Source organism: Heterocephalus glaber, unplaced genomic scaffold (assembly GCF_053883595.1).
Source record: "Heterocephalus glaber isolate CG9 unplaced genomic scaffold, H.glaber_assembly_v1.0 deba00001004, whole genome shotgun sequence".
Lineage (NCBI taxonomy): Eukaryota > Metazoa > Chordata > Mammalia > Rodentia > Bathyergidae > Heterocephalus > Heterocephalus glaber.
This window is the reverse complement of record NW_028258179.1, coordinates 9,366,899-9,391,442: the sequence shown is the minus strand read 5'-3', so window position 1 is coordinate 9,391,442 and position 24,544 is coordinate 9,366,899. Positions and strand designations below refer to the sequence as shown.

The following is a 24,544-nucleotide window of genomic DNA, read 5'->3' as shown; positions in this document are numbered from 1 at the left end:
CACCTCTTGCTCCAGAAGGAGCTATGAGGCTCCTGGCAGGGCTCTCCCCGGCCACAAGGGGGCCCTCCCTGCAGACCCCTGTGCCCTGCTGTCCACCAGCCACCGTCCCGCAAGGGGCAGGCACCAGCTGGCACACGAGGAGCCCCGTGGTCAGAGAGCAAACCCCACAGGCTCTGTTGGGAGCTCAGCACGTGCAGGGGCGCCGTCTGCCTGTCCTTCTGGCCCACAGGCTGCACCCTGGGCCGAAACCTTGTCGGGGCAGTGCTGGCTGCCTGAGGCTGGAGGGAGGGAGGGACCCTGGGCAGCACTTGGGGCCCAGCACTGGCACAGCAATGCACACGTGTGGCACCCACGTCACACACTGGCAGAGGCCAGGTGCAAGTGATCAGAAGCTATGAAATCGGTTCATTCTGGGTGGAAAATCAGGACAGATTCCCTCCAGGGCAAATCTGCCTCCAGGAAAACGTCTCCCGTGGCACTGCTTGCCAACCCATCCTCTGAGGATGGAAATGCTGCCCACAGCTCTGGTGCAGATTGACAGCACACTCACTGCCTGGCATGCGCCCCTGGAAGGAGGACAAAAATCCAGGACTCTTCCTGCAGCCTAGCACAGCGACAGTAAACAAACACACGGAGTTGATTAGCAAGCAAGACTCCTTTGGTCTAGGCACCAGGGTTAGAACTGCGTCCAGTCATAAAGCAGTGTCACATAGATTGCATTTCCTATGATGTCCCAGTCAGTGCCAGTCACATTTGCATTTGTACAAAGTCATAAATTAAGTATTTAATAATTAATAAATATTGCAGCGCTCAAATACTGCATGGGCCTGGGGCACAAGAGGGGAGGAAGGCGCAGGTTACCCGGACCAGTGACGGAGGACGCATTACCTCAGCAGCCTCACGCCCCAAGGGAAGCCTTCGAGAGCAGGAGCTTGCAATGCAGCCATCAGGGAATAAGCTTGGTGCAGCTAGAAATGTCCTTTTCTGACTGCTGGAGATTTTCGGTGGCTACACACGAAATTTAAAAATGCATGTCAGCCTGCTGCCAAGGTGTAGCATATGGGATACTCAGGGAAAACAATGGTGGGTACAGTGAAATTTAAATAACTTCGAGCAGAAAGGGAGCAGGATGAACAAGGAACATGGTTTGATTATAAAACTGTCAGGGGAGCCTAAAGGAAGACACTTCCACATTGCCATTCCGGGTAGCAAACCCTCGTCACCAAGGAGACCTGGCTGCTGCCGCAGTGGAGAAGAAAACAGTGTGTGCTCATCGTTTGCAGCTGGGCTCCGAGGACGTGAATTTACTGATAACCTCGTAAAGCTGTGTTTGTTCTGTAGAAAATAACATTAACCAGACCCTTGGAATGATGCTGCGATGACAGGCTTTGGGCTGTGAGCAGAACACGGCGCCTCCTTGGTAACAGGGACGGTCTCTGCGTGACTGTGACGCCGGACCGGATTTTATTCACAGGAGCTGCAGAGGTGCAGAGAGCCTCTGGGTAGCAGTAGAGTCCTTATTTATTTGCTTATTTATGCCAAAAAAAAAAAAAAAAATTCCCCAACCCAGCTCTCTGGCGTGTAAACAGAGATATGTTCGTTTCTTAGGAAACTAAAACAGATGGCATTTTTATGTAGATCTGCGGCCTCTGTGAGGCTCAGGCAGGGCCCAGGAGTGCAGGGCTCCTCTCACCGGGCTTGCTCAGCCTCCAAGGACAGGCCGCAGGCTCGGGGCGTGGGAACCCCTCCCACAGCACCAGGCGGAGGGACTTGCAACAGGTGCCCTGAGCCGGCACCCACTCTGGGGACAAGTCACAGGAGCCAGGAGCAACCGCAGGGCCTTCCCTGGGGTGCTGGATTCCCTAACTCAAGTCATCTAAACCCAGGCCTGTTGGCACATGCCTGTAATCTCAGCACTCCAGAGGCTGTGGGAGGCAGAGCACCGTGAGTGGAGGAGAGCCTGACCTGCCTAGCGAGATCCTGTCACAAACAAACAAACGTACATAATCTATTTAATGTATTTTCAGTAAAATGTAGCAGCGTACACGAAATAACTCCATTAGCCACAGTAGGTCAGAAGGGCCTTACAGAAGGACAAGGGAGGGGGAGTGGAGGGGTTCTTGTCCTGCCACCTCCACGGGTTTCTATCAGCCTGAGGTGCAACAAAGCAGGCCTGGTGACGTCCTTCCAAAGGAAGACGCCGGCCTGGCCCCTGCGAAGGACACAGCTTAGCAAAGAAGCAACTGCTCTGTCTGTGCACGGCTCGGTCCTGATTCCGGAGCATCGCATCCGCCAGGTGCTGCTTCTGGGATTTGCTCACACCGCGGGCCACGCTCACCCCAGCGCAGCGCTGAGAACTGGGGTGTGGGGTGCAGGGCCCGGCCCGGCCCCAGAGCCGCCCCTCCCCTCTCCCCAGGATGGGCCGCCGACCCGGCCCGGAAGGTGCCCGCGGGCTCTACTCACCCAGCAGCAGCCAGAGGCCGTGCAGTGCCCGGGCCATGGCCGCACGGAGCTAAGTGTCCGCGCCCGCGCCCAGCCGAAGACTGCGCCGCCGGGCACGCGGGGGCGGGCGGACGGGCGCGCGCGGGAGGGGGCGGCGCACTGCGGCTTGACTCGGCTCGGCTCGGGTCGGCTCGGCACCTGCGCGCTCCGGAAACGACGGGAGGCGCCCGGGGGACCCGCAGTCCGGGGCTGCGGCGCGCAGGCTCCCCAGGCCCAGAGGAGCGAGCGCCCAGGCGGCGGGGGTCTGGCCTCCGGGCGTCCGAGCCCGGCCTCCGCGGAGGTGACGGCCGCGGTCAGAGCTCACTGCCCGCGGCTGCAGGACCGGGCGGGCCGGCTGCTGCTCGCGGACGGCCCTGGCCTCACCCCGCGCAGAGCCCCGCAGGCCTCAGCCAGGGAGGCCGAGCAGCTGCCTGTGCGCGGCCGGGGGCAGCGCAGCCCCTGCAGGGACCGGAGCCTCCCCCACGACTCACTGCAGAGAGCGGCAGCGGACGCTCCCCCTGCTGGCTAGGAGCGGAGAGCGAGGACGCCCAGGTGTGGGGCAGCATCCTCTGGCCTCCCGCCTGGTTAAACCCAGAGATCCCGCCCGGGCCTGGCTCCCCCTGCGTTCACCAGGCAGGCAGTGCCCTTCCACTTGGTGAACCTGGGCGCTGGACACGGAGAAGGGACGTGTGCTCAGCTGCGGCCGGGCACAGGCCTGGGACACTGAACAGCACAGCCAGGCCGGGCTGGGCAGGGACGGCGCCTCCCCTCGGGGCTGCCGGGCCGGGCGTCCCCTCTGCGTCTCGCAGGCTTGTGCACGCTCGGCAGGACCGCGCGGCGCGCCCATCTCTCCCATTCCTTTCCACGTCTGCGCCTGGGAACGACGACCTAGCAGGCACCAGGAGCGCCCCGGTTTCTAAAGAGGTCAGCCGACAACTCTCGAAAACATCGCGAGAGCAGGCGACCTCAGCACCTGCTAGAGTTTGTCTGATTTATCCGCATCTCATTGGTGACAGGCAGCGTGAAACCACTGCTGTCCCGGCACGTCAGGCACCGGTAGACTGGCAGCGCCAGAAGCTGAATGCTTGCCTGCACACGGCGGCTGAAGGACCATCTCCAAAGACCTGGTCTACACCGCCAGTATCACAATGGATGCTTTCAGTCACAGTGAAGTAAGAGACTGGATTTATTTTCCTGCTTTGAACAAAAATTTGCACAAAATATATGAAACTACAGTTGTCACACCAGACTGCAGGCAGTGGGGAGCCTGACAGCGGGAGACCAGGAGGCCAGCCTTGGGCTGCTCCTCCCGGAGTCCCCACCCCTCAGGAGAAGAAAGCCAGCCGCCGGGCCGGGCGGCCCGGCTGGCAGAGAGGGGGCTGCACGGAGAAGGCGCTGGGGCGATCCAGGGGCCCCCTTGCGTCTCTGCACACGTGCATGAGGACACTGCTGTACCTGAGGCAAGAAAAAGAGCTCCCACTAGGACTGGAATAGTTGTAGTTCCCGCCAACCAGAGGAAAAATCCTGAAACTCACAGAATACCAGAGACTAATTAGAAGAGTATTGCATCAGTACTTGGAAAAATCATAAAAGCTATGCTGGTACCATCTAGCAACATTTAAAAGCAGGAACAAGGTCAGCCAGGCACAGTGACACACACCTATAACCTCAGCGTTCTGGAAGGCTGAGGTAGGGCGACTCCAAGTTTGAGCGCAGCCTCGGCAACATACCAACTTAGCAAGACCTCGTCTCAAAAAAAAACCCATTATGCTGAAGACTGAAGTTTTAAAAATTTTTGCTTGTAATGCATGTACGTTACCTAGAAAAATTCAAGGAACAAGAATTTGAAAGAACATATTTCATTATATTCCTTTGTTATGTGTGTTCCAAAAATGGATCTCTAGGCATTGAAGGGTTAAAAAGGGCTGGGGAAATAGCTCAATGTGAAGGCCCTGGGTTCAATTCCTAGTATCTCCCTTGCTGTTCCTAGGTAACAACTACATCCTATGACAGACTTAAAAAAAAAAAGAACAAAGCATCCAAAAACCATGAGGGTACTTGTATTCACTTCCTGTTGCCATGATAACATACCCGAGAAAATCAACTCAGGAGGCTGAGGCAGGAGGACCGTACACAGCAAGACTCTATCTCAAAATAAAAAGGACTGGGAATGTAGCTCAGCACTCCCTGGCTTCAACCCTCAGAGCCTCCCAACCCCCCAAAAGAGCAAGACTTTTAGGAGAGCTTTCTGTAAACCCGCATACAGCTCTCAGTTACAAAGGAAAGGCAGCGCTGCACAGTGGAGAACCTGCCGGAGCCATCTTGGCCCAGTGACCCAGGATCACCTCATGGGAGATGCAGCCCACATCCCCAGATGGGGCGCACTGAGGACAGGGCTTTTCTCAGCTTCCTCTCGGCGAGAATGGGGAGACAGCCTCAGATGAGCCCAAATTCAGAGGCACCTGTAGAATACCTAACCAGTGTGCATCAAGTGTAAAGGTCATGAAACTCAAGAACACACTTGGGAGCACTCGGCCTACAGGAGAAGAAGCAATCACCAGATGCAGCGTGGCCCATGCGCCTGGGCTCCGGCACAGGAAAAGAACCTGGCAGAATGGAAACCCAAGAGCATTTATGGTTCAGAGTGTGGCACTGACGCCAATTTCCCGGTTTTCTGTTCTTTTACTGTGGTTATGCAAGGTGGCCCTGGCGAGCAGTGTGAGGCGTGCACATCTCTGCACCTCCTTTAAACACAAACTGTTGTCACCTGACATGTAACACTGCCCGCCATCTCTGCTCCCTAACTACTCACGACCATGCGTGTGCTTGGCCAGGAGGCTTGAAAGCTGAAGCATGGATGGTGTTGGAAGCACTTTAGAGTCAGAGCCAGTGGCCTTCGCATGCTGTGTTCTGTATTTTGTATGCACGTGGGTGTGTGAGTGCTAACACAATGAAAGTCTGCATGTAAAGTCTCCCTGCATATATCTAATGAGGGAAGTGCCTCCCTGGAGAATTGCCTCCTGCTCTCTGGCTTCCATTTGCTCCTCTGATACCCCCAGAGCCCGAGTGTGAGCTCCATCTACCTCATCACTCTGCCTGGGATCTTACTGTACTCATAAGGAAAGCAAACCTGTTCCCCAGGACTGCTAATCTGAGACCTAGAGGGAGCAGGGAAAGGGCACATTACTAGAACCTCTGCAGTGAGTCCTAGTCTCCTGCGAGCCACCACAGCACAAGGCGAATTAACTTATTACACAGGAAAGGTAGAAAAATGAGACTTTGAGAAGCTGAGCTTTGGGCCTGATCAGTGCTGCTTTGGGCGGGAAAAGATGACAGGGCCCCCCCGCCCCCAGCTTGGCGAACCTGTTATTCAACAAATGTAACAAATGACTCCAGACAGAGTTCAGTACATGGGGAGAAACAAATGTAACAGATGACTGGGGAGCAGCGGAATTCCTAGATCAATGAGGAACTATGCAGATGAAGATTTGGTTCCCCCCAGGATGCCTTCAGCTGCTGTAATCTGGTCCTGGAGCATCACAGCATCACCGGACCATTGAAGTCTCAGTTGTGACCAGAGGCCAAAATGAAGTTTTGTCTTGAAATGGCATAGCTGGCCGGTAGGCAGGAGAACTAGGCCTAATCAAATGATTTTTCCCCAAAATTATGTAGCATTGCTCCTGACAGAGAACTGCATGAGGACAGACATGGCCAGAACTGCTGGTGGCCTTCTGCCCTCATGGTGGAGAGACTGATGCTATGCCTGATTTCATGTCTGGAGTTTTCAGTTATGTACACTCATTTTCATTTTTTGTGCTTTGACTTTGAGTTACATTTTTACCATTTGTAATGAAGGGTCCCTTCCCTTGTACACTGACCTATGCTCTCCCTTATTCTTAGAAATATTGAGGCAAGTTACATTCACAGAAGAGAAGCAAAAATAAATTAAGAAAGAATGAAGTAACACGACTGTTACAATAAAGCGAGGAGGAAGTGACTACTCCAGACGACACATTGCACGGCCGGAAAACAGGCCTGGTACAGGCAGCAAACCTTGGCTGAACACTTGTGACAAATACTGTGGCGGATGCTTTACTCTTTCCCGGCAGGGCAGATACTTATCTCCATTTTGCAGACCAGGCTGCCAAAGCACGGAGAAATTGTTCCTTGCCCGACTGTCACAGCTAACAAAATTGAAGGAGGGATCTGAAACCAAAACACTCTTCAGAGCCTGCATTCTAAAGCAGTATAGGCGCGTGACACATTTTTTGTCACAGAGGAACATAAACATGGCTGTTTATGCTCACGTGTTTAAACCCATGTTTATTCTTTAGAATATTTCTATTGATGAATTTTTAATTTTGAGTTTTATTATATTAAAAAATGAGTGCTTAAATGGAAAAAAATCACAAAAATAAAGCATTGAACTTTTAATATTTATTGAATGTTTATAAAAGCATCGAAATTTCCCACATTGACTGGCTTTTGGTGTATAAAGTCTAAAAAGGAACAACAGAAATAAATTCCTATATGAACTACAATGAAAATACCAATAGCACTCTATAAAAATAATCTTTACTCCGATTATCACTCTTCACACATGACAACAGCACGTTCCATGCATGTCTTGCGTACACTGACAGCATATGTGCTTAGCTTTTTAAAAATTTTTTGCTTAAGAGTAGGAAAAGTTGATTGAGAGAAAGACAGCTTTTGTCTCAGAGAGACAGAAGAGGAACTGGGAAATGGGTTGCCCACCGACCCTACTTCTCAAAGGTGTTTTATGGGACAAAGCCACGAGGTGAGGCGGGTTCAAGGTGGCACAAAACTATAGTCAACTAGTAAGACTGCAAGTGCAGTTGCTTAGCTAATATTGATCCAATGAGAAATCACAAGGTGGACAAAAGTATGATCAACCAATAAGATTACAGCAGTATAGTCACCTAGGTAATATTGATTAAATGGGGATCCAATGTTAGCTTTCCTTTCCTATGTGGCAGGCCATTCTTGTCACCTCTGTTTTCTATTAGATTGTACAATGTGCATTTAGTGGGAAAATAAGATCAATAAAATAAAATATTAAATGTGTAATGAGTGTTTAGAAGACATCAATATTTTCACATCAGCTGCGTACTTACAAAACCTAAGAGATAACATCAGAAATAAAAACCTATGTGAACTACAGTGTAAAAGTCTACCACAGAAACAGTCTTTGCTTTCATTGTCACACCCAAGGTAGTTTTCACACATGACAACTGGATGTCCCATACACGAGTGTCACTTACACCGATAGCACATATGTTTTGTTTTCCTGTCCTTTCTTGTAGGGCACAGTTGACATCTTTTTGGTTTTCCTGTTGTCGTGGTAGGCCTTCGGGATGCTGCACCTGCCCCTTCACCTGTCAGCTTTCCAGTGTACTCCACTATTTTTTTGCATAGTTCCTTGGGCAGAAACATTTTGTTTTTCCTCTGCTGTAAATGATCTTTTCTGAGTTCCAGTCCCAGTCCTCTAAGAAAAATTCCCTGTGGTATTTTGCACTTATTTTCTTTGTAAATTATCAAACTTTATGCCACATGTTTAGGATTGAATAAAACACAACTATTGGCCAATGCTTTATGTTTCAAGCGACACCATAGTTGCTGCATAACTCCAACAACATCTACTCTGCCTTTGGATTTATTGTAGAAATTTTCCATCTTAGGCTTCCATTTTGTCCAGGTTTCCCTATCAGTATTTCCACCGTGGTGCAATGTTGACATCAGAAGTACCAATTTGTTTTTCTTTGCCATATATGAGGCCAATGTAACTCTTTCTGAAATCCAAAGACTGCACTATACAATTCTCTGTTTCAAAATTGCAACATTTCATTTGGAATTTCTGTTTCGTTTCCCTGTACAGTTCCTGCGCTGGTCAACTTGAAGGTAGAAAGCCTCTGGTCATTCATCACCAACTGTGCCCATCATAAATAACACTTGACTTAAATCATATGAGCTCTGTAGATTTAAACAGAAGCTGTCTAAATATTACAGACATGCGAAAGCTTCCACTGACTTTCAGTCCTTTCAGAAACATGAAAAGACAAATCCTGAAGAAAACCCTTATAGATATAAGCAATGTGAAAAGTCCTACTCTGATGGCACTGAAGGAAATAATGCTAAAGAGAAATCCTTTGTATATAAGCAAGATATAAGAGCCTTCAGTACCGCCAACCATGTTCAAATCCAGGAAAGAAATCACAGTAACATGAATACCTACATATGTATATAATGTGGAAAAGAATTGAATTCTCACCATAATATCCAGAAACATGAAAGAGCTCACTCTAGAACAAAATCATATGTAAACAACATAGTTGGAAATAAAAAATTATATAATATCACATTAAAAGCATAAGATAATAAAATATTGCTTTCTCAATTGAGGGTCTGAAAGACTAATGGAGAATAACTCATTTTCTAAATTTTTTTGGTTTTTTTTTTTTTTTTTCTTTTTTTTTGAGGCAGGGTCTCCCTTTGTAGTTCAAGCTGGCCCTGAACTCACTATGTAGCCCAGGCTGGCCTCGAACTTGCAGCGATCCTCCTGTCTTAGCCTCCTGGGTGCTGGGATGACAGGTGTGTGCCACCATGCCCAGCTTCAAATTTTCTAAATTTAATTTGAGCAGTATAATGACAGCTATCCATCTAATGGTTATAGTTGGAAGCACTTTAATTTTCAGAGGTTTCCAGATCCTTTAGTTCTTGGGAGAGGACTTTATTATTTTGAAAAAACTGAACTTCGTAATTTCAAATGATATTTTTTATGTCTTCCTTCAATTAAACATAGTAATTTTTTCTCTTATGTTTTCTATTGTTTTCTCTTTTTTTTTGAGGCAGGGTCTCCCTTTGTAGTTCAGGCTGGCTCTGAACTCACTATATAGCCCAGGCTGGCCTCAAACTTGCAGCGATCCTCCTGCCTCAGCCTGCCGAGTGCTGGGATCACAGGCGTGGGCCACCAGTTTTTTACTGTATGTTTATGGTACAGAATAATTACGTTCAACTTAGGGAATTGGTACAGATCTGAAACCATTTTTACTTTCCCTTCCCCTCCTCTCACTCCTGTCTCCCATGTTCAGATCTCCTTCCCATTTCCACAGAGTCTGTTTCCTATCATCTTTTGTTCTGTTTTTATTTTGGGTTTCTCATATAAGAGAAATTATGGAATATTTAGTCTTCTGTGCCTGATTTATTTCACTGAACATTATGGTATCAAAATGCATCCATTTTCCTACAAATGACTCAAATTTATCCTGCAGTGATTTACAATGACCTACTGGATTCCCCTTCTGCAAGGGTCGCTTCTCACATCTTCCAGTACTGGCTTTCGACAGGTAGAGTTCTGTGATTAATTGGTTCCAACACCCATTAAGCCCCTCACATTCTTGACTTTGTATTTTCCCCTCCCCTCTCCCTTCTTCTCCTCTGTCTCTGTCCCTCACATAGTGAGTCAAACCTCTCCCTTCCACTTTTCTCTGGGCATAAAAATAATACCATCAACATTTATCTCATTTTACTTTACTCCTCCCTTTCCTTTTTCTTCTATTTCTCAGCCTATTCTTCATCACCACTACTCCCAAGAGTTTAAAACTTTTAAAACAAGTTTTAAATTAAGTATCGATACATGATTCCTTCTTGGGATGCTGTTATTATTGACACTCGTTCTGGCCCTGGAGGCAGTGCTAAGGACTGAACTGGGAACCTGGAGTAGATGAGAGTAGGTGCCTGCACACTACATCACACCCAAAGCCAAGGACACACCAAGGGAGAAACCCACATACTAAAAAGATGTCTACTCTGGCCGCAGAGCTTTCTGTCCCAACTGATCTACAACCTTCAACACAAGAATCATGACAAAAAAAGGCAGCAAGATTCCCAAAATTCTTAATTCCCCAAAAGCTGGTTTTACAGGCACTGAAATAGATGAATTTCCAAAGAACACAGCAAATAGCTAAAATAACTGAAGAGGTCAGAGACCAACAAGCATCTGTGTTGAAGGAATTACTAAGGTGTTCAATGAGCTTAAAAGTCTTTATGTTTCCATCCATGGTGAAGGGTAATGCTGGAGGGTATAGTACTCTAGGTTGGCAAGTATTTTCTTCTAAGGCTGAAAAAACTTCACTCCAAGCTCTCCTGGCCTTTAAGAGTTCTGTTGAGAAATCTGTTATTCTGATACATTTACCTTTGTAAGGTATTCGGCATTTTTCTCTAAGAGCTTTTAGTATTTTCTCTTCGTTCTGAATTTCTGGGATTTTGACTATGATATGGTATGGAGAAGTCTTTTACTGGTAATGTCTATTTGGGGTTCTAAATGCCTCATTTAACTGGCTATCCATTTTACTCCCTAGATTTGGAACATTTTCTGAAATTTCAGTGAATAAATTTTTTATGCCATTGAATTCTTACTCTCCTGTTCAATATAGCACTGAAAACTTTAGCCAGAATGATCAGGAAAGAGAAAAATAAAAGGGATAAGAATAGGAAAGGAAGAAGTAGAGATTCCTCAAAAAAACAAAAATTGAAATTCCATTAGACAAGACTGGGCGCATTCAGGGTGGTATGGTCGTAGACTTGAAATTCCATTAGATTGAGCTATACCTCTTTCTGGGTATATTCCCAAGAGTTAAAGACATTGTACAGTGGTACATGTACAACCATGTTTACCGCCATGCAATTCACAATGGGTAAGCTTTGGAAATTGCCTAAATGACTATAATAACTAAAATAGACTATAATGGCAAGTGAAATAAGTCAGATATACAAAATTAAATATTGCATGGTTTTTCTTATATGAGAAATCCAAAAAATAAATTAATTAAAGAGTAAAATAAAGGAGAAATTATAGGAAGCACAGAGGCGAAGTTTTTAGAAGAGAGAGCAGGGGATCAGAGGGATGGTTAGGGGATATTTATCTATCTATCTCAATTCCCTAAAATAAATGTAACTATTACATATCACAAACATAGTAGTTTTTAAAATTCCATTTGCAGAAGGTATTAGATTTATAGTGAAACTATAGATAACTGCCTTTATTATGAATAAGTATACAAAACAAATGTTAAATGGGTAATCTTTTTCATTTTAAACCTTTTTTTATTGGTGCATTTTAGATATACATAACATTCCTCATAGGGAATTTGTACCTGTGCATGATAGATCTTGCTTTTTTCCCGTTCCCCTCCCCTCAACCTCTCTTCCCCTCCTTATTTACAAAAACTGTTTCCATTTTTTCCTTCGATCCTTTCTTTCCTTTCCTCTTCCCCTCTCCCTTGTTCCCCTTCCCATTTGAACATGTGCTTCCCATTTCCCAATATCTATTAGACATTTTGGTCCTTATTTACACTTTTGGTTTCTCACACCAGGGAAATAGTATGATTTATTTCACTTAAAAGTATGTCTCAAGGTACAATCATTTAGCTAGAAATGTCTCAAGCATATCCTTCTTTATGGCAGAGTAGTACTCCAGTATATTGAAAAAACCCACATCTTCTTTACTCACTCGTCAGTTGATAGGCACTTGGGCCGTTTCCAAGCTTTAGCTATTATAAAATGTGCTGCTATAAACATGAGTGAGCATATATTGCTATGGTATGATGCTTTTTTTTCCCCAGGAAGATACCAAGAAAGGGGATAGCTGGGTCAAATGGAACCTCTAGTTTTAGTTTTTTGAAGCATCTCCACACTGATTTCCACAGTGGTTGCACCTGTCCACACTCTGACCAACAGTGAAGAGTTCCTTTTTCCCCACAGCCCCACCAATATTTGTTATTGATTGATTTCTTGATAACAGCCATTCCTTCTGAAGTGAGATGGAATCTCAGCATTGTTTTAAATGAGTAATTTAAAATCAAATGACACCAAGTAAATAATGGATGTGACCTAAACATTTGGAAAAGGATCCTTAAATGTTAATCTTTTTTTTTTTGGTACTGGGGATCGAACTCGGGACCTTGCGCTTTCAAGACAGGTGTTAATCCTACTATTAATAAAAATGTAACTTTCAATAGTAATTTTATTACTTTAAAAAAGCAATTAAAAAGTTTATATTCTATCTTTTATTTTGGTACCAGGGATCGAACTCGGGACCCCGTGCTTGTGAGGGAGGTGCCAGAACCACTGAGCCAAATCCCCAGCCCAAAAGTTTATATTCTATATTGCTACTAGACAGGGCATCAAATTAGCTTTTGAAAATTGTTTCAATTTACACTCTCACCTAATACAACAGAATTTACCACAGAAGATACCCAAGCAATATAGTGATAATTTAAATCTCAGTACAGTCCTTTACCAATCTACCCACAGGCTGATTCATCGTTCCCTGTGACAACGCATCTGACTGTTTTATACTGAAGTCATAAAACATAAAAATGCATTAAATTCTATAAGTAATTTTGTTTATTTACTTATTTCAGTACTGGAAATTTAACCAAGGACTTCTGCACTGAGCTATATCTCCAGCTCTTTTTTATTTTTCAAGACAGAGTCATTAAATTGCTAAATTGCCTGGGCTATGCTCCAACTTTCTATCTTCTTGTCTGAGCCTCCCAAGGACTGGGATTATAGGCCTGTGCTACCACACCCAGCCAATTTTCTTGTCTTTTTTTTTTTTTTTTTTTGGTACTGGGGATCGAACTTGGTACCTTGCGCTTGTGAGGCAGGCGGCGGAACCACTGAGCTAAATCCCCGGCCCCATTCTTGTCTTTGATGCTTAAAAATATAAATGCTCCAAAACGTGTGTCTATAGATTTAGTTTATTTGCTTGTTATCCTATGGTCCAATGTAAGACTATTAAATAAAAATTAGAACAAAGATGTGACCTTCAGGTTATATATAGAAATTGTTTAATGAACTCTGAAATAATAACAATGGCCAACGTAGTTTTAAAATTTACTTAACAAAGGATTTTAAAAATGGACATGACGATTATTTTTCTGATTAAAATATGTAGCTTAAAGTCCTTAAACAAGTTTGAAATAGTTTATAAACCCATTAAAATTGTATTTCAATTTTATAGATATTAGTATTATCCATGTGTTGCTAGATTTTAAAGGAGAGCAATTAAGTAGAATATTTTAACAGCTAAGTCCACTTATAAATCTATTTAACTATATCAATCTTGCTTTACCACAACTCTTTCTTATGTGCTTGCTGTAGAACATTTTCTGAAGATGGGCACTCATGCTTTCCAAGGAAACTCTATAGGGTCAAGAACAGAAGGCAAAAATTGACATTAAAATGTGTTGTTTATGGCAAACCCAACAGCCCATAAAAGTATATATATCTATCAGTCTACTCTAGTAGTGAACCAACTATTTTCATGCCTCATTTAGAGTATACATGACTATCATATGTACTCATTTACCATTAAGCTCTATTCCTTGATTAATTATTATCAGTGAACTCTTAATAGATTAACAGAAATAGATCACTGGACATTATATATACAGAGAACTTCTCAGGCTTTAACAGGAAAAGTAGAGCTTGATATGGTATTTTAAACAGAAAATTGCTGGCAGCCAACTGTTAAAGCTACTTTCCTCACAGTGAAGTACCTCAGATACTTTAGTAGAAGTATACACCCATCATTTCTAGCCTACTGCTTTGCTTTGTAGCATCTGTCACTATTTTAAACTATCTTTTGGACTTCCTTTCTTTCTTTTCTCTTGTTCCTTGTGGGCAGGAAGTTATCTTTCAGCTGAGTTCTGAGCAGGCAGAAAACAGAGTCACCTTGGTGGGCAGAGCTATGTAGGGGTGGGAAATGAGAGATGGGCACAGCAGGACTTCTGGGGTGCTGGGAACCTTGCATCTCTCTGGTACACAGACCTGTGCACTCACGTACAAAGCTATGGCGCTGCCCAGCCAGTACTTCATTGTAAGTATGTCTTCTCAAACGATCGTTGGGGGAGAGTAGGTTATAAAGAGTAACCAACGTACCAAGATGGTGTCAGGGTACCAAGCATGAAGAAGGCATATAACTGATTATTTGACCCTTTGGAAACATCAAGACCATAACTACCCAAGGACTACTAAAAGGAAAATTGTGTTACTTTTTAAACATTTCCTGTTAAGTTCCCCTTCATAATTTTTATGTTCTTGTGAGGAAAGAAAAGTAAAACATGTTTAAGTTTGATTTTATGACTTCTCAACAAGCAAATGTTTAAGTTTGTAAGACTTGACTTGTACAAGTGTTGTAATTTTCCAAGTAAAAAAGTCCCTAAAGGCCACTTCCTGAATTTTCCCAGTAAATAAGGTAAGCGATTCTAAGATCTTCCACAAACATCTAGTCATCTAGATGTACATTGATCTCCACTGAGAGATGAACCATTCTGCCTGTACAGACAAGCTAGCTATTAGAGGGTGGTTGGGTACACTCTTAGGATTTCAGGGTGTCTTCCAACTTAAATCTCCATGTTCTCAGTATGGAAAAGCCTGAGATCAGATATCTATGCAAGGAAAGTGCTATTTGTCCAGTAAACCCACAAAAGCAAATGGATAATGCTGGCCATAATTTACCTTTCTGACATTTCCTTGAAAATCTGCCAAGAACCTCCCCTTCCCCCTCCCCAGTAAGACCATTTAAGTGTGTGTTAAACAACTACAGAATACTAAATAAAAAGTTTGGCCAAAACCAACCATGAAACTGCAAATGATGTTTGCTCTGTTTCAAATTTTTGCAACTTTGTAGTGTCTCACTTTTAAAGGAGCAGCTTGATTGCAAAGGAGAAATAGATAAGCAATGAAGTTATCTCCAACTTCCTAAAGGCTTATGACTTCTAAAAAGTCAATCTATCAGCATTCCACGTCACATTTAAAGAATCAAATGCCTGTGAAACAGCAAAGATGGTTGAGGACTATGGTCATTGTGGTCATGGAGTGCTGATTTATTCCCAGTAGATAAAGCTGGCATCGGGAAATCAAAATGCTAAGAGTTGTTGAAGCAGAAGAATGCTGACTGTCAATAAGGCACAACAGTTGCACAAGCAGTGTTTATCAGCATTGGTTTGGCACAGGCAGTAGGTTTTGCCTTCCAGGGTTTTTGTGAATCTGAGGAAGCCATTAGCGTTGATTAACACTTAACTAGGGACTGGTAGTTACTTAAAATTGACCAAATGGAGACAGGGAAAGAAATTGGTAAGTGGAGGTACTCAGGAAGTTCTTGTGGCTATTTGTGTAGATTTATAGCTTTGCCTTTCATTTTATTTAGCTGAAGTCATGGAAACAATTTTGCATTTTGGAAAAAATTCCACTGAATATCAGAAAGTTGAATTAAGGGTTGGGGATAAGCACTTGTCTAGCATGTGTGAAGCCCTGGATTTGGTCACCCAATATCACACACACACACAAAAGTCAAATCAGAAAAAATGACAGCTATAAGCAGTAACTCTTTACCCAGCAGTGTCTGATTTTCAGCAAGTAGAACATTTTTTATTAGCTTATCAGAGAAAATGGTTAAGTTTTACAACAAAACTAAAGGAGGAGTAACATCCAGAAACAAAAGTAACAACTTGAAACATTGCTAAGATGATGCAAAGTACCCTTGAAACTGGAAACACTGGCTACTTGATTACTATATTGGTAATCCTACTCTATCCTCAACTCCCAGTTTTAGAAATCCTAATACTGTATTGCCTGGGAGACCAGAGACAATAATACAAATGATAATGTTTGCAAGGGAACATTTGAATTGTTCAGTTAGAGGAACCAACTCAATTTTTGAGAGCCCCCCCCATAATATAGTTATTATCATGCTTAACATTTGTGATTGGCAAAATAATCCAAAATCTTTTTTTTTTTTTTTTTTTTTTGGTACTGGGGATCTAACTTGGGACCTTGCACTTGTGAGGCAAGTGCTGGAACCACTGAGCTAAATCCCTGGCCCCTAAATAATGCAAAACTTTTAAGCCTCATTGGTTTACACTCGTAATCACTGACCATGAGGATATTGACCAAAATTAAGTAGCTTCACTTGAAAACAGATCTTGGTTCCAGTCTTCCATAATCTAATTACTTAACTTAGTGCTTCAGTGAGGGCTTTTTGGCCCTTGAGATTTTATTTAGATTTCTAAGATACTGTATAACAGAGGCTAATTGTAGTATGAATGCTAAATTCAAGAGTATGCTTAAATGACTAGGCACCTGTTTAGCAAACTGTTTACAGACCCATTAATTTTGCTCCCATTGAGAAAAGAATCGGTTCTTGATTCATCATCTGGCTTTATACTGGCTGTAAAAGAAATGGAATGATAAAATATCTTCCAAAAATGTATTCCAAAATGTCTTCCTTGTTTGACTGGTAATTAAACAGAACTCTTAGGTATTACAGATCACGTCTTTGGAATGTTTTTGTATTGGAATTTAATAAAACTTTAACATACAAAAAAAGAGAGAGAGATTACTGATGGCAGGAGCAACATGGTAGTTAAGATAATCATTAAGAAAGTCAAATGGGAGGCCCTGAGTTTAATTCTTGGTACCAAAAAAGAAAAAAGAAAAAAATCCCCCCCCCCAAAGCCCCTTAAAGAAAAATATAAAGCAGTCTATTTAAATTTGTGGCTAAAAGAGATGCAAAGAGGAAAGAGAAATAGGAAATAGTATTTAGCGGTGACCACCTGGAAGCGAGTTTTATGTAATATTATTAAGTCGTACTGCTTCTAAGTGTTTTCAGTGTACAGAGCCAAAATAGGGATTTAAAAAATACAAAATCATAACTTTGTATTACTTTCAATTCACACGTGAATAATACAGAATATCTAAATTCAGGTTTGATCTTCCACCTGATTTCTCATTCTTAAGACTCTGACTTCTAACAATAACATATCCATCCTCTCTATATGTTTCAAAATATTACTATTAGACAACTAAATGCAGTTTACTCTATCACCTAAAGTATAGTTAAAATGCTATATAAATGTAAATGAAATAGGACCTCATGTAGTTGTGTAACCAATTTAATGTATACATTTCATTTTAGTTTTTAAAGATTTCTTTCCTTTAAAATTTTATATTTGCACACACAAAGCATTTGCATTTCCAAAGTCAAAACTAAATATATCCAGAGACATTCACTTTCTCGTCTCCCCCCATAATCTTTTGTATTAGTTGTACACCATTTTTATTGGTACGTTTGCACCTGTTTGCAATATATGATATTTACATTGGTTTGGGGGGTTCATATACTTATCCTCCCCTTCCCCATCAGGTCTGCTTTATTTTACTCCTTTATTTATAATTGGGTTTCTCCTGAGAGAAACCACGTGATATTTAACTTTCTGTGTCTGCCGTTTCACTTAACATTATGGTCTCCAGATCTGTCCATAGTCCTGCAAAAGACTTGAAGTCAACCTTCTTTGTGGCTGAATAGAATTCCCTTGTGTACTTATACCACATTTTCTCCATCCATCCGCTGATGGGCATCAGGGGTATTTCCAGAGCTAAGACACTGCTTTCCACAGTGGTCATACTATTTATGTTCCCATCCACAAAAGGTTCCTTTTCCCCATATTCTCACCAGCATTTGTTATCTGTGTTCTTGGTTTCAGCCTTTCTGACTGTAGTAAGATGAAACTCAGCTGTTTTGATTAGCATTTCCCTTATGTCTTGTTATAGCTTGTGTTCAGATGTCCCCCTAAAGCTTCATGTGGTTACAGGTGGGGCTTTTCAGAGGTGGTTGGATCTAGAATGTGTGACTCTGGGACTGATTCATGGTGCAGTGCTAGGCTCAAGGGCGCTAGGATTAAGGTTGTGAGTACTACCCACCCTAAGTAGCCTGGATAAGATGAAAGGGGCAGGAAGATACTATTAAGGTCCCTTGTTGCTTTGCTACTTTCTGCCCCTCTGCTATGCCACTCTGCCTGGGAGCCAACCAACTATGGTCTGAAACCTCTACAAACTGCAAGCCAAATAAGCCTTTCCTCCCTCAACTTTGGACGTCGGATCTTTTGTCTCAGGAATGAGAGAAAAGTAACTAAGACATGTCTAAAAATGATGAACATCATTTCATGTACTTATCAGCCATTTGTACTTCTTTTGAGAAGTATCTATTCAACTCATTTGCCCATTTCTTGAAAAGAATGTTGGCTTTGGGGTTTGAGTTTTTGGTATATCCTAATTATCAGTCCTTTATCAGAAGAGTAGCTGGCAAAATTTCCCCCCAATTTTGTAGGTTGTTTCCTTTGCTGTGCAGCTTTTTAATTTGATGTACTCCCATCTGGTGATTCTTGGTATTATTTATTGTGCTACTGGAGTTCTGTTCAGAAAATCCTTGCATGTACCCAGAACTTCAAGTGTTTCCACCTTGTTGTCTTGCAGCAGTTTCTGTTTTTATACCCAGGTCTTTGAACCATTTGGATTGTTTTAATACAGGGTGAGAGGTATGGTCTAATTTCATTCTTCTGCATGTGGATAACCAGTTTTCCCATTTGTTCAAGAGGCTGTCTTTTCTCCAACATGTTTTTGGTTCCTTTGTCAAAACTCAAGATGACTGAAAGTGCACAGGGTTGTTTCTGGATCTTCAATTCTATTCCATTGGCCTACATGTCTATCTTTGTGGCAGAAGCATGCTATTTTTGTTACTATAATTGCTAGTCTTATATCTTGAAATCTGGAATCATGATGCCTCTTGCTTTGTTCCTTTTGCTAGGCTATTCTGGGTCTCTTCTGGCTAAATATGAATTTTAAGACTTTTTTCTAGAGCTGCAAAAATTTTTTGGTATTTTAATAGGGATTGCATTAAATCTATATATTGGTTTTAGTGATAGAATTAATACTGTTAAACTCTATCTATCCAGGAATAGGGAGTGTCTATATTTTTATTTTTGAGACAGGGTCTCGCTATGTAGCTGGGCTGGCTTTTTTTTTTTTTCCAGTTCTGGGGATCGAACCCAAGACCTTGCACTTTTGAGGCAGGTGTGGTGCCACTGAAATTTAAAAGCATGGAGAACTTTCCTTCATTTCCACTGGCTGTCCCAACAGCAGTGTATCAGAACACTTGCCAATCTGATAGGTGGGAATTTATTTTAATATGGAGATCAGATCTAATTAACTCAAGACAATTTATTGAAAAGATGGTTCTATTCCCTATTGTTTTGCAATGCCGCCCTCATCTTAATCAAGTGATTACACATTTGCATGATTATTCTGGAGTTCTCTTTTCCTATTATCTATATTTGTCTGTCCTTGTACCAAGATCACACTCCTTTTTTAAAAAGAATGCATAAATTGTGGTTTATTCAAATGATGGGACTCATATAACAATGGAATGACTTATTACATGAACAACATATGGATGAATCTCAGAAACATTAAATAGGAAAAAGCAAGTCACAGAAGAATACATTTTTTATATAAAGTTCAAAAGCAGGCAAAATAAATATGTAGGATACAAGCATAATTGGAAAGTTAAAAGCAAGAAACAACCAAATTTAGAATAGTGGTTACCTTTGTTTTGGGGGAAGGGTTTATAAGTTAACATGGTGTTGAGTAGTCATGTCATTATTTTAATTACCTTTAAATATGACATTTTTAATATTTTTAAATTAAAATTTTTATTGAGGTGAAATTAACATAATGCCAATTGAAATTCCAACAATATACTTCACAGAATTAGAGAAAACAGTCCAAAAATTCATTTGGAACCATAAGAGACCTAGAATAGCTAAAGCAATTCTAAGCAACAGAGACATGGCTGGGGGTATCACAATCCCCAACTTGAAACTGTACTACAAAGCTACTGTGATAAAATCAGCATGGTACTGGCAAAGGAACAGACCCGAGGATCAGTGGAATAGATTAGAAGATGCAGAAACAACTCCAGACAAGCTCAGCCACCTCATCTTTGACAAAGGAGCCAACCACCATCATTGGAGGAAAGATAGCCTATTTAATAAATGGTGCTGGAAAAACTGGATTTCAACCTGCCAAAGATTGAAACTAGACCCATACCTATCACCATGCACTAAACTAAGATCGAAGTGGATTAAAGATATAAATATTAAGACAGAAACACTAAACTTGCTGGAAGATAAGTTAGGTAGAACTCTTGAAGACATTGGCATAGGAAAAGACTTCATGAACAAAACCTCAGCAGCATGGGAACTAGCACAAAGAATCAACAACTGGGATCTCATCTTATTAAAAAGCTTCTTCACTGCAAAAGAAACCACCAACAGAGCTAACAGACAACCTACAATATGGGAAAAAAATTTTAGCAGCTGTTCCTCAGACAAAGGACTACTATCTAGAATATATAAAGAATTGAAAAACATCAGACCCCCAAATTCAAAGATTCAGTTCAAAAATGGACATCTGAAATGAACAGACATTTCTCAGACAAGGAAGCAAAAGCAGCAACAAATATATGAAAAAATGTTCAACATCACTCGTCATTCGAGAGATGCAGATGAAAACAACACTGATATTCCACCTCACCCCAGAAGGAATGGCTGCTATCAAGAAATCAACAAATAACAAATGCTGGTGGGGGTGTGGGGAGAAAGGAATTCTTCTCCATTGTTGGTGGGAATGTAGACTGGTGCAACCACTGTGGAAGTCAGTATGGAGATACCTCAAAGAACTAGGACTAGAGGTCCCATTTGACCCAGCTATTCCCCTGCTGGGTATCGTCCCAAAAGAATTAAAAAGAATCATACCACAGTGATATATGTGCACCCATGTTTATAGCGGCACAGTTTGTAATAGCTAAAGCTTGGAAGCAGCCCAAGTGCCCATCAACTGGAGACTCGATAAAGAAAATGTGTTTTTTTTATAAAATGGAGTACTACTCAGCCATAAAGAACGAGAAACTAGAGTCATTTATAGCTAAATGGATGCATATCGAGGCCATACTCTTAAGTGAAATAAATAGGACACACATGTGTAAATGCCGAATAGTTTCACTAGTGTGAGAAACTGATAGTGTAAACAAGGATTAAAATGATTAAAATGAATAATTGATAATCTAAAATAGGAAAAAAGGTCCAAAGACGAAGGAGTGAAGGGAGGGGAAGGGGAAAGGAAAAGAGGGAAAGGAAAAACTATGAGAAAAGAAAACAAAAAAAAAGGAAATGAAATCTATGTAAATAGGGAAGGGCAGAGGGGGTGAAGGGTGCACAGGTAATGGGGAAAAAAAATAAGAACCAAGATATATCATGTACAGGTACAAACACCCAATGATAAATGTAAATGAATTGTATACCTAAAATGTACCAAAAGAACAACAACAACAACAAAAAACCTAAAACCAAGTAGTCAACAGCATTAGCCACAACTTGTATATTCACAAGATTGTGCATCACTGCCTCTACCTAGTTCCAAAACATATTCATCACTGCCAAAAGGAATTTTTGTTTCCATTAAGAAATTCTTATTCTTCTCTTTCACTAGCTCCTGGCAACCACCAATTTGCATTCTATTTCTATGGATTTATCTATCTTAAACTTCATATAAATGAAATTATAAAGTGGGTGAAATTTTGTGGCTGATTTTTTAAAACACAGCATATGATTTTGAGGTATATCAATGTTGTAGCATGTACACATATTTGAGTTCCAGTTTTCACCTCTGCTTTTTTTTTTTTATTGAGACAGGTCTTACAATGTAGTTCAGGCTAGCTTTGAACTCATTATGTGGCCCAGGCTGGCCTCGAACTCACAGCGATCCTTCTGTCTCTGACTCCTGTGTGCTGGGATCACAGGTGTGTGCCACCATGCCTGGGTCACCTTTGCTTTTTCAGCCTGCGCATTTCCTATTTTTAGCAATTTTTTTTTTTTTTTTTTTGGTACCGGGGATCGAACTCGGGCAATTTTTTTTTTAATTATAAGAGAAAATCCTTATCTTGGAAAGCAGATGAAGGGATTGTTTTTTTGAAGCTGCGCAAATAGCTTTTCTGGAGCCTGGGGAATATAACTGAGGAAGTAAAACATTTCAAGTAACCATTTGTTATGTGCCAGGAAGACTATTAGCTGTTGCATGGATTTTTATCATTTTGAAATGTCTCAACTGTTCTATGATTTCAATACTATCCTGGCCTCAGCTTGTCTTACTTATGGTATCTAGAACAGAGCTGGGGACACTGAGGAGTTCATTAAATGCTAGGGCAAGATGGGCAGGAAGTGGGCATTAAGAAGTTTCGGTGTGTTTTTGGCACAGGGAGAAGGCCTGTCAAGAACAATGTCTGATATGTGAGCCATAAGGAGGCTACAAAAAGGTTTCAAATTGCTATTCTTTAAATATTTGTTCATATTTACTTGGTGAGGGCAAGGAAAAACCAAGTTTTCTTTAAGGAAAGTTGCACAATTTATGGGTGCTCAAAATAAGGAACGTATTATATGCACTAAGCTTAACATAACATTTAAATTTATTTAGTACTGACTTTAATTTCTTAGTTTTTTCCCCTTGCTTGTAATTGAAGTGTATTAGTAACTCATACTGGCTGAGGGGGGAAGGAACTGTCCATAGATAGAGACAATAAGTCTTGTTTAAATATATTTGAAAGGTTTTTTGGGAAAATTATTTCTACTTTTGAATAGTTCTCACATCAGTTTTTTCCTATAGCCTAGCAATTTTTTTTTACAGAGATTTATTTTTAAAATAAATTTTATTTTATCCTATTCCCCCTCAAGCCCCCTCTCCTCCCTATGTACGAAAGCTGTTTCTACTTTTTCCTTCTATTTTCACTTTTTTGTCCTTTCCTTCCTTTCTCCTTCCTTGTTCCCCTTCCCATCTGAACACTTTCCATTTCACAACATCCATTATATACTTCAGTCCTTATTTCCACTTCCAGTTTCTCACACCAGAGAAACAATGCAGTATTTAAACAAGCGTGTCTGATTTCTTTCACTTAAGAATATGGTCTTAAGATCCATTCATTTAACTATAAATGTCTGAAGCTCATCCTTCTTTATGGCAGAGTGGTACACCATTGTATAAAAAAAATCTTTATCCACTCGTCAGTTGATAGGCATTAGGGCTGTTTCCAAAATTTAGCTATTACAAACTCTGCTGCTATAAAATAGGTGTGCATATACTGCTGTGGTATGATGCTTTTAATTCTTTTGGAAAGATACCAAGAAGAGGTATAGCTGGGTCAAATGGAACCTCTAGTTTTAGTTTTTTGAAGAATCTTCACACTGATTTCCACAGTGGTTGTACGAGTCTACACTCTCACCAACAGTGGAGAAGGGTTCCTTTTTCCCCACAGCCCCTCCAGCATTTGTTGTTGGCTGATTTCTTGGTCACAGCCATTCTTTCTGGAGTAAGATGGAATCTCACCATTGTTCTAATTTGCAACTCTCAAATGACCAGTGATGTTGAACATTTTTACATATAATTATTTCCCATTTCTTGTTCTTCATCTGAAAAGTCTTTTTTTTTTTTTTGTACCGGGGATCGAACTTAGGACCTTGTGCTTGTGAGGCAAGCACGATGCCACTGAGCTAAATCCCCGGACTAGCTCAGTGTTTCTGGCACCTGGCTCGCAAGCGCAAGGTCCCTAGTTCGATCCCCGGTACCAAAAAAAAAAATCCCCAGCCCTGAGAAGGGTCTTTTTATTTTAGATGCCCATTTTTGCAATGGGTCTTTAAATTTGGGGGGGGGGTGAGTTCTTTATATATTCTATTTATTATTTGTTTTGGTACCAGGGATCAAACTCAGGTCCTTGAGCTTGCGCAGCAGGCAGTGAAACCACTGAATTAAATCCCCAGCCCTGTTCTTTATATATTCTAGATAATAGTCCTTTATCTGAATGGCTGGTAAAAAAATTTTTCCCACTCTGTGGGTTGTCTCTTCACTCTGTTGGTGGTTTCTCTTGCTGTGCAAAAGCTTTTTAATAAGATGAGGTCCCAGTTGCTGATTCTTTGTAGTATTTCTCATGTGGTCTGGGTTTTGTTCATGGAGTCTCTGCGTACTCCTATGTCCTCAAGAGTTCTACCTATTCTCTCTTCCAGCAGATTTAGTGTTTCTGTTTTAATATTTAGATCTTTAATCCATTTTGATTTTAGGTTAGTGTGTGGTGAAAGATATGGGTCTAGTTTCA

At 41.8% G+C, this 24,544-nt stretch overlaps 2 protein-coding genes across 4 annotated transcripts in view; both read right to left on the bottom strand.

Moving 5' to 3' along the window:
* Nucleotides 1–2,614, bottom strand: part of Ramp1 (receptor activity modifying protein 1) — a 33,075-nt gene extending 30,461 nt beyond the window's left edge. The window contains exon 1 of the mRNA XM_004868394.4: nt 2,464–2,614. Coding sequence (XP_004868451.1) covers nt 2,464–2,500 — 37 coding nt within the window. The 5' untranslated portion in view covers nt 2,501–2,614. The remainder of the gene's footprint in view (nt 1–2,463) is intronic.
* Nucleotides 2,615–13,525: 10,911 nt separating this feature from the next.
* Nucleotides 13,526–24,544, bottom strand: part of Rbm44 (RNA binding motif protein 44) — a 52,607-nt gene continuing 41,588 nt past the window's right edge. For all 3 annotated transcript variants that reach the window (XM_004868392.3, XM_021247393.2, XM_087209541.1), the window contains one exon: nt 13,526–13,710. The gene's annotated coding sequence lies outside the window, so the exon portion shown is untranslated. The remainder of the gene's footprint in view (nt 13,711–24,544) is intronic.